The following is a 13,276-nucleotide window of genomic DNA, read 5'->3' on the forward strand; positions in this document are numbered from 1 at the left end:
TTTAGAAAAACATCCAGTCTTGATTTAAAAACTGTCAATCATGGTGGATTCACCATCACTCAGGGTAAATGGTTCAAATGATTAGTTACTCTAACAGTTTACACCATATTTTCAGTCTGAATTTGTCCAGTTTCAGTTTCCAGTCATTGGATCATGTTATACCTTTCTCTGCTAGATTGAAGAGTCCATTATTAAATATTTGTTCCCCATATAGATACTTAGTCACTCCTTCACCTTCTGTTTGTTCAGCTGGACAGATTGAACTCTTTAGTCTGTCACTAGAAAGCATGTTGTCTAATACTTTAATCCTTCTTGTGACTATTCTCTGAACCCTCTTCCAATTTATCAACATTCTTCTTGAATTGTGGACACCAATATTCAAGCAGCAGCACCCATGTCCAATACAGAGATAAAATAACCTCTCTGCTCCTACTTGAGATTCTACTGTTTATGTACCCCAGGATTGTATTAGCTCTTTCTGGCCCCAACATCACACTAGAAGCTTATGTTCAGCTGATAATCCACCAGTATCCCCAAATCTTTTTCAGACATAGGGCTTCCCAAGAGTGTTCCATATTGTCAAGCAGCTGCTGATTTTACTCAATGCAGTCACCTTTGGGATGGAACGTGAGCACTGTTTAACAGAATACTGCAATTATCTTCTTTAGGAATCAAATTAGTGTATATGTTAGATTATTAGGTTTTTAAAAATCAGCCCATTTTTACTATGTTGCACATTCTGAGTTATATATATTCTTTTAAATTACCCTTCCAAAAATACAGATTCAGATGGCTAAATTTTGGGTTGAATCAAGCATGTTCAGGCATAATGACTGGTGTTTATAGTTGGTTTTTATAAGTAACCCTTTGAACTAGCTTGTACACAGCCCTATAAAAAGCAGAACTGCAAATGTTATTCATACTATTTAAAGACCCATATACTATTTATATAGTCCCTAATTTATAAATAGACCTTAGCACAAGTAAAACTTGAAGAAAGCAAGTGAACTTTATGGGATTTGTCATAAGATATCAACAAGGATGCCTATTTCAGTTTTTAACAGCATTTCCTTGTTTAATTCCCAATAGTGTTGAGGAAAGCTACAATAGATTTCAAGCCAGAAGCCATATTATACAACTGTACTGACTAAAACTCTCATTGCAAAAGTTTTTTTCCTTAATAGCAGGAAATACCAATAAGATACTTGATTTCTTAAGTTATTTCCCCTTGTTTTCTTGTTAGTTCATATTAGTGCAGATATTGAACTAAAATGTTGTTTAAACCCACTATGAATGCAAGTTCCTTGTTTTGTGTTGAATATTTATTTTGAAATTCTGAATATTAAGTGGAAAATCAAGGGAAGGTTGTTAAATCTGTAGAGAGAGGAGCATTTTACACTCTGCTGTTTTCTGTTCCATAAAGGTAAACATAAGGTTGTTTTGCATCCAGCAGACACACCATGCTTGTAAACTTAAACTCTGGGTCATTCTTTTAAAGAAGATTAATTAGTAGAAAATTATCAGAATATAATTACTTAAAGGATAAAGTAGAAGCAATGATTCCTTTATAATTAATGTTGTAACTCGATTTTCATTACATCTTTTTTGAGTATCCTTCTAACATCTCCAAACAAAAGAATATTTACATGAAAATGGTTAACTGATGGGTATGGCTGAGGCAGGATTTTTCTGCCAAGTATGAATTAATTTGAGCAAGGGTTTTCTAATTTACCACCCTCAAAATAGAAATGTTCTCAAGAGTGAAAGTCTGTGTGTGTCTGTCATTTTTGTAGCAAGGGAAAGAAAGAGAAGTTAGTTTACTGGATTCAATTAGTTGATGTGGTCCACAAGACCAAAGATTAGTTCATTAGTTTTAAACTACTAACGTTTGAAATAGTAACTGTCAGAATGGCTGTGACCCGTAAACGATGTGACTTCTGAAGACTTAAGCTTTCATTTTAGGAAACTCCAGCTTTCTTTCTTGCAAAGACAAACATAAAAATGGAAACTTATCGCAAGGGAGGCTTTTCAATGGAAAGGGATAATTTTTCCACTGAAACCAAAGTTAATTAGACAAACCATTATTAAATTGGGACACATTTTTTGAAAAAGAAGTCTTCACGGTTAGAAAATTATTGTAAGGCAGTTTGACCTGGTCTCTGCTTCCAAATACCATGCATCTTCTCGCTCTCAGGTAGTGGACCGTCATCTGTTGTAGATGGGCAATGGCTTGTTTTATGTGCCTGAGAATGAAAAGAAATTAAGCAAGAAGGAATGTCTCAATGAGTAAAAAAGCTGGGTGAGATGAGCACTGAATTGGCCTGCTGCAGATTATGTAAATGTTAGACATGAAGCCAAGAGATGACTAAATGAATAGGACTCATAACATATAATGCTTTGGCCGAATTCCAAGGATGTTGGTGGGCTGAGTGAGCTATCGAGGGAATACTAGAATATTTTAGAAAGGATTGTTTAATGGAAAAGATGAATGGAGTTTTTTTTAGCACTTATGAAAGCAAAGTAAACTGTCTGAAGAAGTAACTGCTTCAAAATTGATCTTTTAAGAGTGCCTGAGAAAATGCAAAATTATAATTTTTATATATAATCTATAAAATTTGCATATAGTATTTAATATATATTTATGTATGTGTGTTAAATTTTCTCTCAAAATATATGTACACACACACACACACACACACACACACACACACACACACACACACAGACACACACACTATTTTACAGCACTTCACTGTTGAGGTAGAAAGACGTGGGCCTAATTTTTCAAAAGTGACCAGTGATTTTGGGTGTCCAGCATGAGACATCTGAAAGAGTCAGACCTCTTTAAATCATGTCAAGTTGGACACCCAAAAACTCTAGTCGCTTCTGAAAATTTAGGCCATAGTCCCGGTCTCAGAGTTTACAATGTAATCTTAGATAGCGTGATGTGATGACTGACTGAGGGATGACGAACACGGAGGGGACAGGGTGTGGGAGAATGAGCATTATAGTGATAGAAGTTACTCAGATCAGTCATGTGCATGTCCTTGAGTATAGCTAATATATTTTTTATCATTTAATATTAATGATGACAGTCTCATTTATTGTGGGCATAATGAAAGATGTGAGTTTTGAGATTATTTATGGTATATTCTATGAAAGGGGACAACATTTAAGGTAGTGAGATAAATGGGAAGTCAGGATTTCTCAGTTTTCTATGCTAGATTATTGACCTCTGGCATCCAAAAATCTCAACTGGTAGAAAAGCTGGGCCACCAAACAAGATGGGCGAGGTTCATAGTAAACAATTGGGAACATTTGCAGATGTGGGCTGCCTTGCTGAATGAGAGCATAATCATGAAATACCAGGAAATCCTTTAGAGTAAACAAGGTCCTCTTGTCTTTAATAAAGAGTACATAGACCAAGTTCAGAATTTGACGAGTTAAATATAAAAACTTGTGACTAACAAAAAGCAGCCAAAAAGTGTCAAAAACAGCAACTGTCACACAATGGAAAAAGTTAATTCCTATTCTTAACATTTGGGAAAGGGGTTGAAATAACTTAGCTGCAATTTTGACAGATCAGTAGGCTAGTTTAATAGTCCTTTGAGAATTCAGTGGGCTTTCATTGCAAAAGCACACCATGAAATATGGTATTAATTGGTACAACTTAAAATAATATATGTGTGAAAGGACCAGCCTTCATTAAGTTTGATAATCTTAAACAAAATATGCTTAAGTCAATAATTCTCTGGCAAACTTACAGGTCTGGGGTATCTTTTTTTTCTTATTTAGAGTCTTCACCTTCACTCTGGGATCTGGAACTTGCTAATCAGATTGCAGCAGTAAATCAAAAGCCACCTCGGAATGGGTTTGAAGAGATGATCCAGTGGACAAAAGAGGGAAAACTGTGGGAGTTCCCTATTAATAATGAGGCGGGTAAGTGTACTGTAGCTTTTGTGGTCTCTTTATATTTGTAGAGAATTAGAGCACCAACACTAATACTTCAGAGTTTTAATAATGTATTTCAGGTATGCCTCCACATACAATAGTTTACTAATGTTTTTGCTCAAGTAAGCAACTTTAAGCTGTCCTAAATTAGTGAAGCCTCAGATGAAGACATCCTGGAAATTTTGCTATTAGATCCTAATCAAAACTTTAAGGAAAACAGTTTAAATATTAAAATGAGTTGGGGGAAGAAGCATGATGAAATTGTGATCACTGAACAGGTCTAGGGCTGTGGCTTGAAATTGCTTAAATCCAACCAAGCTCACTGGTTCTTAGTAGGATTTTGTAGCTAGAGAGTTTCTGCTACTTATATAGCCACTCTAAAGCTAACAAATCAAATATAAAAAGGAAACTAACCCCACAAATCATTTGCATTTTGATATAGTTTAAATGCTTTCATTGGTGTTTACCCCAGATGAAAACCCCAAGAGGTCACCCAGCTACATAAGATACTACTACTTACTATGGCATTTGGGTTACAGGTTGATATAATAAGCCATAAAGCCAGTGTCTTTAGTAAGATCATGGTTTTTAGTGTCTAGTGAAATTATGGATATCTCCACAGCTACAATGTTCATCACCTCCCACAACACAGCTTTCAAGATCCAGGGATCCTACACATGCCTAACACATGCGGTGTACATCATCCAATGCACTTCCATAGTAAAATATTAAGACAAAAACACACTATCACCTGTGGGTGAACATTTTTCACAAAGCGATCGCTCTATCTCACCTCCCAGTCCTCATCCTCAAAGGAGACATTAAAAACCATGGTCTTAATAAAGCACTGGATTCATGGCTTGTTACAACAATCTGTATCCCACTAACTCCCCTTCTTCTCCTGTTACTACAGGGGTATAAACTGGCCACTTCATCTTGAATGGTCCCTTAGATTATGTACTGAATACTTACACTAAACTATCTGTTCAGTCTTGTATTTAGCTGTGACACACTAAAGTCCCTCTTCCAGACCTGAGGAAGAGATCTTTGGTGCTCAAAAAGCTTGTCTCTCTCACCAAGATACATTGCCTCACCCACATTGTCACTCTAATATCCTGGAACTGACATGGCTACAGCAACACTGCATACAACAATTTACTGAATATTACAGGCCGATTGTTCCCTTAGGCTTGTCCATTTCATAAGCAAAATCAAAGTCACAAAATTGAGCTATTCCAACAGTCTTACTGGCTGGACATAAATTATACAGTACATAAGTAACCCTCTCCTTTTTTTATAGAAGTATCAACAACAGTATCAGTAAACAACAAACATATAAAGAACCTCATGGAAGAGGAAATGCAGATATACGGAAAGTGTGTGAACATTCTTTAGATAGGGTTTTAATAGCTGCAGAAAGTTTGGCAGTGGTCTTAAATCATTAAAGGCATAACACATAACAGGTCGGTTTCTGGAGGCGATACTCCTTGAAAATCTGCCATTCTGTGTAGAGTTATAAATTGCATAATGTGGTTGAGCTGTTTCTTAATGTTCTCATCCTGTTTTGGTGGTTTCTTAGAATTTAATCATTGCTTCCATGAGAATCGATCCGTTCTGTTGTGCACTAATCCAAATATATGCAAGTCGTGTTTTTGCAATCTTATATCACTGTAGCCAGTGGCATTTCTAGTGTTGTAATGTGGCTGGAACCCTGCTGTCTGGGGGTAGTGAATTAGCAAGGAGTCTTCACATATAGTTAAGCAAGAATCTTTATTGATTTGTCCACAAAAATTAGTCATGTGGAAAATGCCAACAGAGAGCTCCAAAATTTATCATAGGTCGGGGTGCAAAAATCAGGCCATTAAATTCCATCCTATCAAAGCGCCAACTCTGTTTACAGGTCATTAATCACATCAGGTTCATCAAAGTGAAATAGAAGGCTTGGGGAAACTCATTAAGTTGTGCCAAATTTGTTGTAATTCTAACAGAATTACAGAAAAGTGGCACTCATTACCAGTTCTAATTCTAGATTTTGTATCCCTGTCTCTTCAGTAGCATTACCTTCCATCACCTAGAAATAGAGGTTTTCTTTTTATATATCATAAGCCTGTGGTTATACACTTTAATTTTGCTTAGGACTGTATCTGTTGTGGGAACAGATGTTTAACTTGGAGCATTATAGTGGTACCCCAGTTCTTAAACTTTTAAATAAAATATAGATAGGAAAGAAAAAGTATGCAATTACTTTTTCAGACATCCTTCTGAAGCATCCATGTCCCTTTTTAAAATGGCTTGAGCTGTACGTCCGTACCTTGATCACATGACTTCTGAATAACTCACTGGGTAAATAGGGCAAAACACATCTTGGTTCTCTCCCATATATAAGTGCCTCATTTTGAAGAACCAATTCTTCTGGATCATTGGTGCGTCAGGGGTTGCCACTGTTGTAGTGATAGGGTTAAAGGAAATCTTTGCAAACATGTAATGGCATCTGGCAGCTTTTATATGCAGAAATTCCACCAGTCATATATTAGCTGTTTCAGTAATTCTCTTAAATGGTTTTGGCTCAACTAAATGCCAAACTGTGAAGCTATCACATATTTCTTCTACTTCCTTCCCAAATTGCAAGAGTTCATGTTTTGGGGTTAGGAAGGAGCACTACTACTAGAGAGATATAGAAATTATTTAATTTAAAAAAAGGTAGAAAAGGGCAAAAAATGTTGGCCAGCATTTTTAAGATCTGAAAAACTTATTTGCCCATTTCCAAAACTCTGATCAGGTTTAATATCTATACTTGGAACTAGTGACTATATAACCCTACCAAAAGTACCCTTAAACTTCTGTAGAAAGCTACTTTTTTAGTGTATAGAACACAGAGGACTTACAATGAGAACATTTTGGCCTGGTCTACACTACATGTTTAATCCGAATTTAGCAGCGTTAAACCGATTTAACCCTGCACCCGTCCACACAACGAGGCCCTTTATATCAATATAAAGGGCTCTTTAAACTAGTTTATGTACTCCTCCCCGAGGAGAGGAGTAGCGCTGAAATCGGTATTGCCGTGTCGGAGTAGGGTTAGTGTGGCCGCAAATCGACGATATTGGCCTCCAGGTGGTATCCCACAGTGCACCATTATGATGGCTCTGGAAAGCAATCTGAACTCGGATGCACTAGCCAAGTAGACAGGAAAAGCCCAGCGAACTTTTGAATTGCATTTCCTGTTTGCCCAGCGTGGAGCTCTGAACAGCATGGTTGGCGATGCAGTCCCAAATCCAAAAAGAGCTCCAGCATGGACCGTACGGGAGATACTGGATCTGATCGCTGTATGGGGAGACAAATCTGTTCTATCACAGCTCTGTTACAGAAGACAAAATGACAAAGCATTTGAAAAAATCTCCAGGCTATGATAGACAGAGGCCACAGCACAGTGCTGTGTGACAAGCGTAACGGAAAGCCAAAGAGTCAAATGAACGCTCATGGAGGGAAGGAGGGGGTACTGAGGACTCCAGTTATCCCACAATCCCCGCAGTCTCCAAAAAGCATTTGCATTCTTGGCTGAGCTCCCAATGCCTGTAGGGTCAAACACATTGTCCGGGGTGGTTCAGGGTATATCTCGTCAATTAACCCCCCCATTCCCCCCCGTGAAAGAAAAGGGAAAAAAATCATTTCTTTACTTTTTTCAGTGTCACCATATGTCTGTTGCATGCTGCTGGTAGACACGGTGCTGCGGCACTGAACAGCAGCATCCTCTCCCCTCCCCTCCCCGGTGGCAGATAGTACAGTACAAAATGACTGATAGCTGTCCTCATCATCCTGTGAGTGCTCCTGCCTGGCCTCGGTGAGGTCGGCCGGGGGCGCCTGGGTAAAAGTAGGAGTGACTCTCGGTCATTCCCAGCAGATGGTACAGAACAGCTGGTAACCGTCTTCATCATAGCATCTGGAGGCTGAGCTCAATCAGCCCCTCCCCCCCTTTTCATATCTAAAGAAAAGATTCTGTACTGCCTGGACTATCATAGCAGCTTGAGGCTGCCTCCCCCTCATTTTATCTCATTAAAAAGTCAGTGTTTCTGATTCCTGCATTCTTTATTAATTCATCACACAAATGGGGGGACATTGCAACTGTAGCCCAGGAGGGTTGGGGGAGGAGGGAAGCAACGGGTGAGATTGTAGCAGGGGCACCCCCTAGAATGGCATGCAACTCATCATTTCTGTGGGATCTGACATGGAGCAGCTGTGCTCTCTGGTACACTGGTTCTCTAGTACACTTGCCCCATATTCTAGGCAGGACTGACTCTCTGTTTAGATAAAACATAAAAGAGGGAATGACCCGGGGAGTCATTCCCATTTTTGTCTTTGCGCCCCCGGCCGACCTCAGCAAAGGCCAGCCAGGAGCACCCATGACAGCAGCAAACGGTACAGAACGACTGATAACCGTCATCTCATCGCCAATTTATAATGGCATGGCAGATGGTACAATAGGGATGGTAACTGACTCTGCTACCTTGCAAAGGCAAATGAATGCTGCTGTGTAGCACTAAAGTACTGCCTCTGTCAGCAGCATCCAGTACACATACAGTGACAAAAGGCAAAACGGACTCCATGGTTGCCATGCTATGGCGTCTGCCAGGGCAATCCAGGGAAAAAGGGCGCGAAATGATTGTCTGCCGTTGCTTTCACGCAGGAAGGAATGACTGACGACATTTACCCAGAATCACCCGCAACACTGTTTTTGCACCATCATGCATTGGGATATCAACCCAGAATTCCAATGGGCGGGGGAGACTGCGGGAACTATGGGATAGTTACGGGATAGCTACCCACAGTGCAACGCTCCAGAAATTGACGCTAGCCTCGGTACATGGACGCACACCGCCGAATTATTGTGCTTTGTGTGGCTGCGTGCACTCAACTTCGTACAATCTGTTTTGCAAAACCGGTTTATGTAAAATCGGAATAATCCTGTAGTGTAGACGTACCCTAAGTTTTGTGTTTATATAGCACTTAGCACAGTGGGGTCCTCTCCCATGACTAGGGCTTATAGACACTACAATAATACAAATACATAATAAAAATAATAATAGTCACTGCCTTCCTATTTCACTATTGCATTGTTCAGATTCTTTTAATAGCAAATCGGTCAATTTCTCTTAGACTTTTATGACCAACAGATTACAAGAATATTTTAAGGGGGACCCTAGAATCGCGAACAATAACTATCAGGATTTCCTGATTCAGGAAACCACAAAATACTGGGGGAGAAAAGGAGAATTGGAACCCATTGCTGTTATAATTGGAGGATTCCTAGTATTCACAAAGTGGATTTGAGTTTCCAAGCCCAGCGGAAATATGCCTTTTAAAGCCAATATGATCAGTGAAGAAAACGTTAGCTTCTGGGAAGAGGGAAACATCTGGTTTCTCTTTCAAGGACAAGGGAGATAAAGGGGATGGGTAGCTGGTATTGATAAACACTGCACATATTACTGATGATGCAGTGTGGGGAAAATAGACATCCTTTTCCAGCTTTTTTTAGGAATTGCAGTGTCTGAAGGAAAAACAGGAAAGAAACTATGGTAACTTTGCGAGTATGGTGTACAAGTTGAGAAATACTTCCATGCTACAGTACTGGGCTGCTAGAGGTTTGGAAGAAGCTGACATGCCATTAATCCTTGCACTAATATGTCTGTCTTTATTATCTCACTTTCATTTTGATGATTAAGGTTATTGCCAAATATGTCATATCCTGGTTAGTATTTAAATAATTGTACATTCATTCCAGTTTTATTACCTGGAAGTATTTACCTGCAATATAGTCAATCCTTTCCGATAATGCAAAGAGAGTTTTCTTTACTACAAATATAAGAGAGAATGAATGTAAGCCTAAAAAGAGTAGTACAAATTCCAGTCTTCAATATTATGTTCTACTAAGATGACATGCACCAAACTAATGTGCTAATGTACAGAGATGTTTTTTCATGATAGGTCACTCTAGTTCTAAGGGGTTTGGCTTGTAAAAGGGTTAGGTGTATTTGAATCACTTAAATACTTTTAAATGTTCTCTTATAGTGTGGGAAACTGTAATGCTTATTCACAGCTATGTGAAGGATTAATAACACTCATAATAAGTGATATGCAAGCTTCCACAAATAACTCTGCCAGTGTCTCTGTTACTACGGTAGTGATCATTGGCATAAACATTTTGGGCTTAATTTTATCAAATTGTTGGGTTTGGGATGTAGGCAAGTATCTACTAGATCTTTAACTTAAGACCAATGAACTTGACTTTCCTTTTTTTTTTTTTTTTTTTTTTTAACTATCTTGTTCATCTAGAAACAAACATTTTACTGTTCTGTAGTCTTTACAAATGTATTACAGCATTCATGGTAGTTAATTTTATACCTTATCAAATAATTACATTAATTAGTGACAGGTTCTTTTATCAGCTGAAGAGGGGAAAAAAATCTCTGTGCAGTCACAGACCCTCGTCTGTCTTGATTTCTGGATTGTTAAAATGGCCAAATCTCATGGTATTTCTGAGACAATCCCGTTTTTCTATACATATTTGAGTTTGTAGACCTCAAGATTTTACATTAGGGGTCAGCAACCTTTCAGAAGTGCTGTGCTGAGTCTTCATTTATTCACTCTAATTTAAGGTGTCGCGTGGCAGTAATACATTTTAATGTTTTTAGAAGGTCTCTTTCTATAAGTCTATAATATATAACTAAACCATTGTTGTATGTAAAGTAAATAAGGTTTTTAAAATGTTTAAGAAGCTTCATTTAAAATTAAATTAAAATGCAGAGCCTCCCCGACCAGTGGCCAAACCCAGGCAGTGTGAGTGCCACTGAAAATCAGCTCGTGTGCCGCCTTCGGCACCCGTGCCATAGGTTGCCTTCCCCTGTCTTACCCTTTGATTTGTGTGTCCTTTGAACACCAGTGTTAAAATACAGAGCAAAAAACATTGAAATCCACTAGAAAGAGGCCTGAAATCACTACTTGATTGATCTTGAGGCATTTTTGGTGAAAGGTCTGTAACAAACCACTATGCCACCTAGCTGTGAGATGAAATGCTTTTTAATGTAATATTTTTGCATTCATCACTGCGAAAGGTAACATCTGACAAAACTTGCAAAATCTTACAATTGTGTGTACCTCGATCTATTTGTATTTTTATGATTGCAAAAGTCTAGAATGGGTTAAAAGAAGTGTTTAAAAACATTCCCTGTTTCAAATTTAATAGTAAAATACCTAAAATTATGAAATATAATGAACATACACCTCTACCTTAATATAACGCTACCGATATAACATGAATTCGGATATAATGTGGTAAAGCAGCACTCAGCTGGGGTGGGGGCGGGGCTGGGCTGCGCACTCTGGTGGGTCAAAGCAAATTTGATATAATGCGATTTCACCTATAACGCGGTAAGATTTTTTGGCTCCTGAGGACAGTGTTCTATCGAGGTAAAGGTGTATAAGCATGGAACTCATTCAAATAACAAATACTTTCAAAGGTAGGCTTGTTCAGTTTGTACTACCTTAAAATATTGCTAGCGGCCCAGCGTTCATAGCCCATAACAAACCAGCATTTGCATGTAGTTGAAGAAAACAGGGTTTTTTGGTAAGGAAATGGATTTCAGAGTCAGGCGTCAATGGCATTACCAAATATGAATTATAGGTAAAAATTGCCCTCTTAAAGAGAAACACAAAATGAAAATAGAGTTGTGGATGTTGGCATGACATCTGTGCACTGAAATCTCTTATTTGGGGAGGACAGGGGTCAAAGTGTGTGTTGGACCTCACCACAGTTCCCTTCCATTCCACTGCAGGGTGGGTTTTTTTTGGGGGGGTGGGGGAGGTCCAGCACTGAACTATTAATTCTACCAACTAGAAGGAGTTTACATGCAAAACTTCATGAACACGCACAAGACAAACTGAAATTATGATGATATAAGTGTTTTGCAATTCACGTTCTAGGTATTGAAGATGATGTTGAATTTCATGAACATATCTTTCTGGATAAATACCTAGAAGATTTTCCCAAGCAAGGACCTATTCGCCACTTCATGGAACTAGTGACCTGCGGGCTTTCCAAGAACCCATATCTAAGTGTTAAACAAAAAGCTGAGCATATTGAATGGTTCCGGGATTACTTCCAGGAAAAGGAGGAACTTCTTAAGGAGATTGATGATCATGAGAAAGAAACAGACCTTAGTCTTGAAAAGAAGAGTCTGTCAAAGTAACAAGTGATCATTTAAAAAAAACCCCATTGTGTCAGTGCATAGTAAAACATTGTAAACACCTGATTTGAAAGATGTAATTGTATGAACTTAAAAAAAAAAAAAAAAAAAAAAAGCTAAAATTTGCCACTCTTCTGTTAGTTTGTATACACAAAATGGAGGGAATGGTCTGCAGCTCATAGACTGTACATAGCAAAAATGTAATTAATTCTGCAGTACAAATTCCCTGATTCACCATTTAATTCATTTTAAGCCTATGCAAAATAACCAGTAAGTAGCTTTCTCAGAATGGTCTTTATTTTACTGGTTTCTGCTGTACGGTCGCAGAATCTAGAGATGAAAAAAGGCCAGTAATGTCGTCGACTCCACCTCCCTGCCAATTCAGGATTGTTCCCTGTTGAATATTAATATTTTGTGTGGTTTATTTTTAAATATGCTAATTGCTGGTGGGTGATTCCACTATTTCCCTTGAGAGACTGTGTTCCGTGGCCTAACCTGGTTTACCATCAAGAAGTGGTTTTGGTTTTTTTAATCTTCTTTCCTCTCCAGAATTCCCTCCCTTCTGCTCTCTGCAGCACTTTATTATATTAAAATATTTTACATACATAATGGTAATGTACATGTCACACATTGTCAAACAGCCACTCCTGCACTCTGCCTTTTATCACAGTTACTTCTAAAATTCCAAACCTGAGCAGCTTCAAACACCTCTCACTGATTTTTTTTTTCATCAGCCTGCCACAGAAATGCCCTGGAACATGTAATTTAATCCCCACAACCCAGACTGGATCAGAGCAGGCAATATTCAATCCTACTCCAGTATCTAGATTAAGTTCTCTTTATCTCCTGCACTGCAGGGTTAGAAATGGGAGGTTCAGATCCTATCAAGAGGCATAGCGTTCTATTACTTTCTTGTTTTATAACTGTCTTCGGCTCTTTTGTACTATATTCTGTGGTGCTCAGATGTTCATGAAATAAGTTCCGTGTTTTCTCTTAGATGATCCACATTTGCACAGTGCTCCAAATCTGTTAAGCATGTTTTATGTATTTCTTGCCCTTCATGTGGCCTTCTATTATCCTTTATT

At 38.4% G+C, this 13,276-nt stretch overlaps 1 protein-coding gene across 2 annotated transcripts in view; it reads left to right on the top strand.

The window, feature by feature from the left end:
* Window positions 1-12,663, top strand: part of MRPS31 (mitochondrial ribosomal protein S31) — a 31,195-nt gene extending 18,532 nt beyond the window's left edge. For both annotated transcript variants that reach the window (XM_050950091.1, XM_050950101.1), the window contains exons 6-7: window positions 3,796-3,939; window positions 11,929-12,663. In XM_050950091.1, coding sequence (XP_050806048.1) covers window positions 3,796-3,939; window positions 11,929-12,194 — 410 coding nt within the window. In that variant the 3' untranslated portion in view covers window positions 12,195-12,663. The remainder of the gene's footprint in view (window positions 1-3,795; window positions 3,940-11,928) is intronic.
* The last annotated feature ends 613 nt before the right edge of the window (window positions 12,664-13,276 follow it).

The sequence above is a fragment of the Gopherus flavomarginatus genome, chromosome 1 (genome assembly GCF_025201925.1).
Source record: "Gopherus flavomarginatus isolate rGopFla2 chromosome 1, rGopFla2.mat.asm, whole genome shotgun sequence".
In the NCBI taxonomy this organism is placed as follows: domain Eukaryota; kingdom Metazoa; phylum Chordata; order Testudines; family Testudinidae; genus Gopherus; species Gopherus flavomarginatus.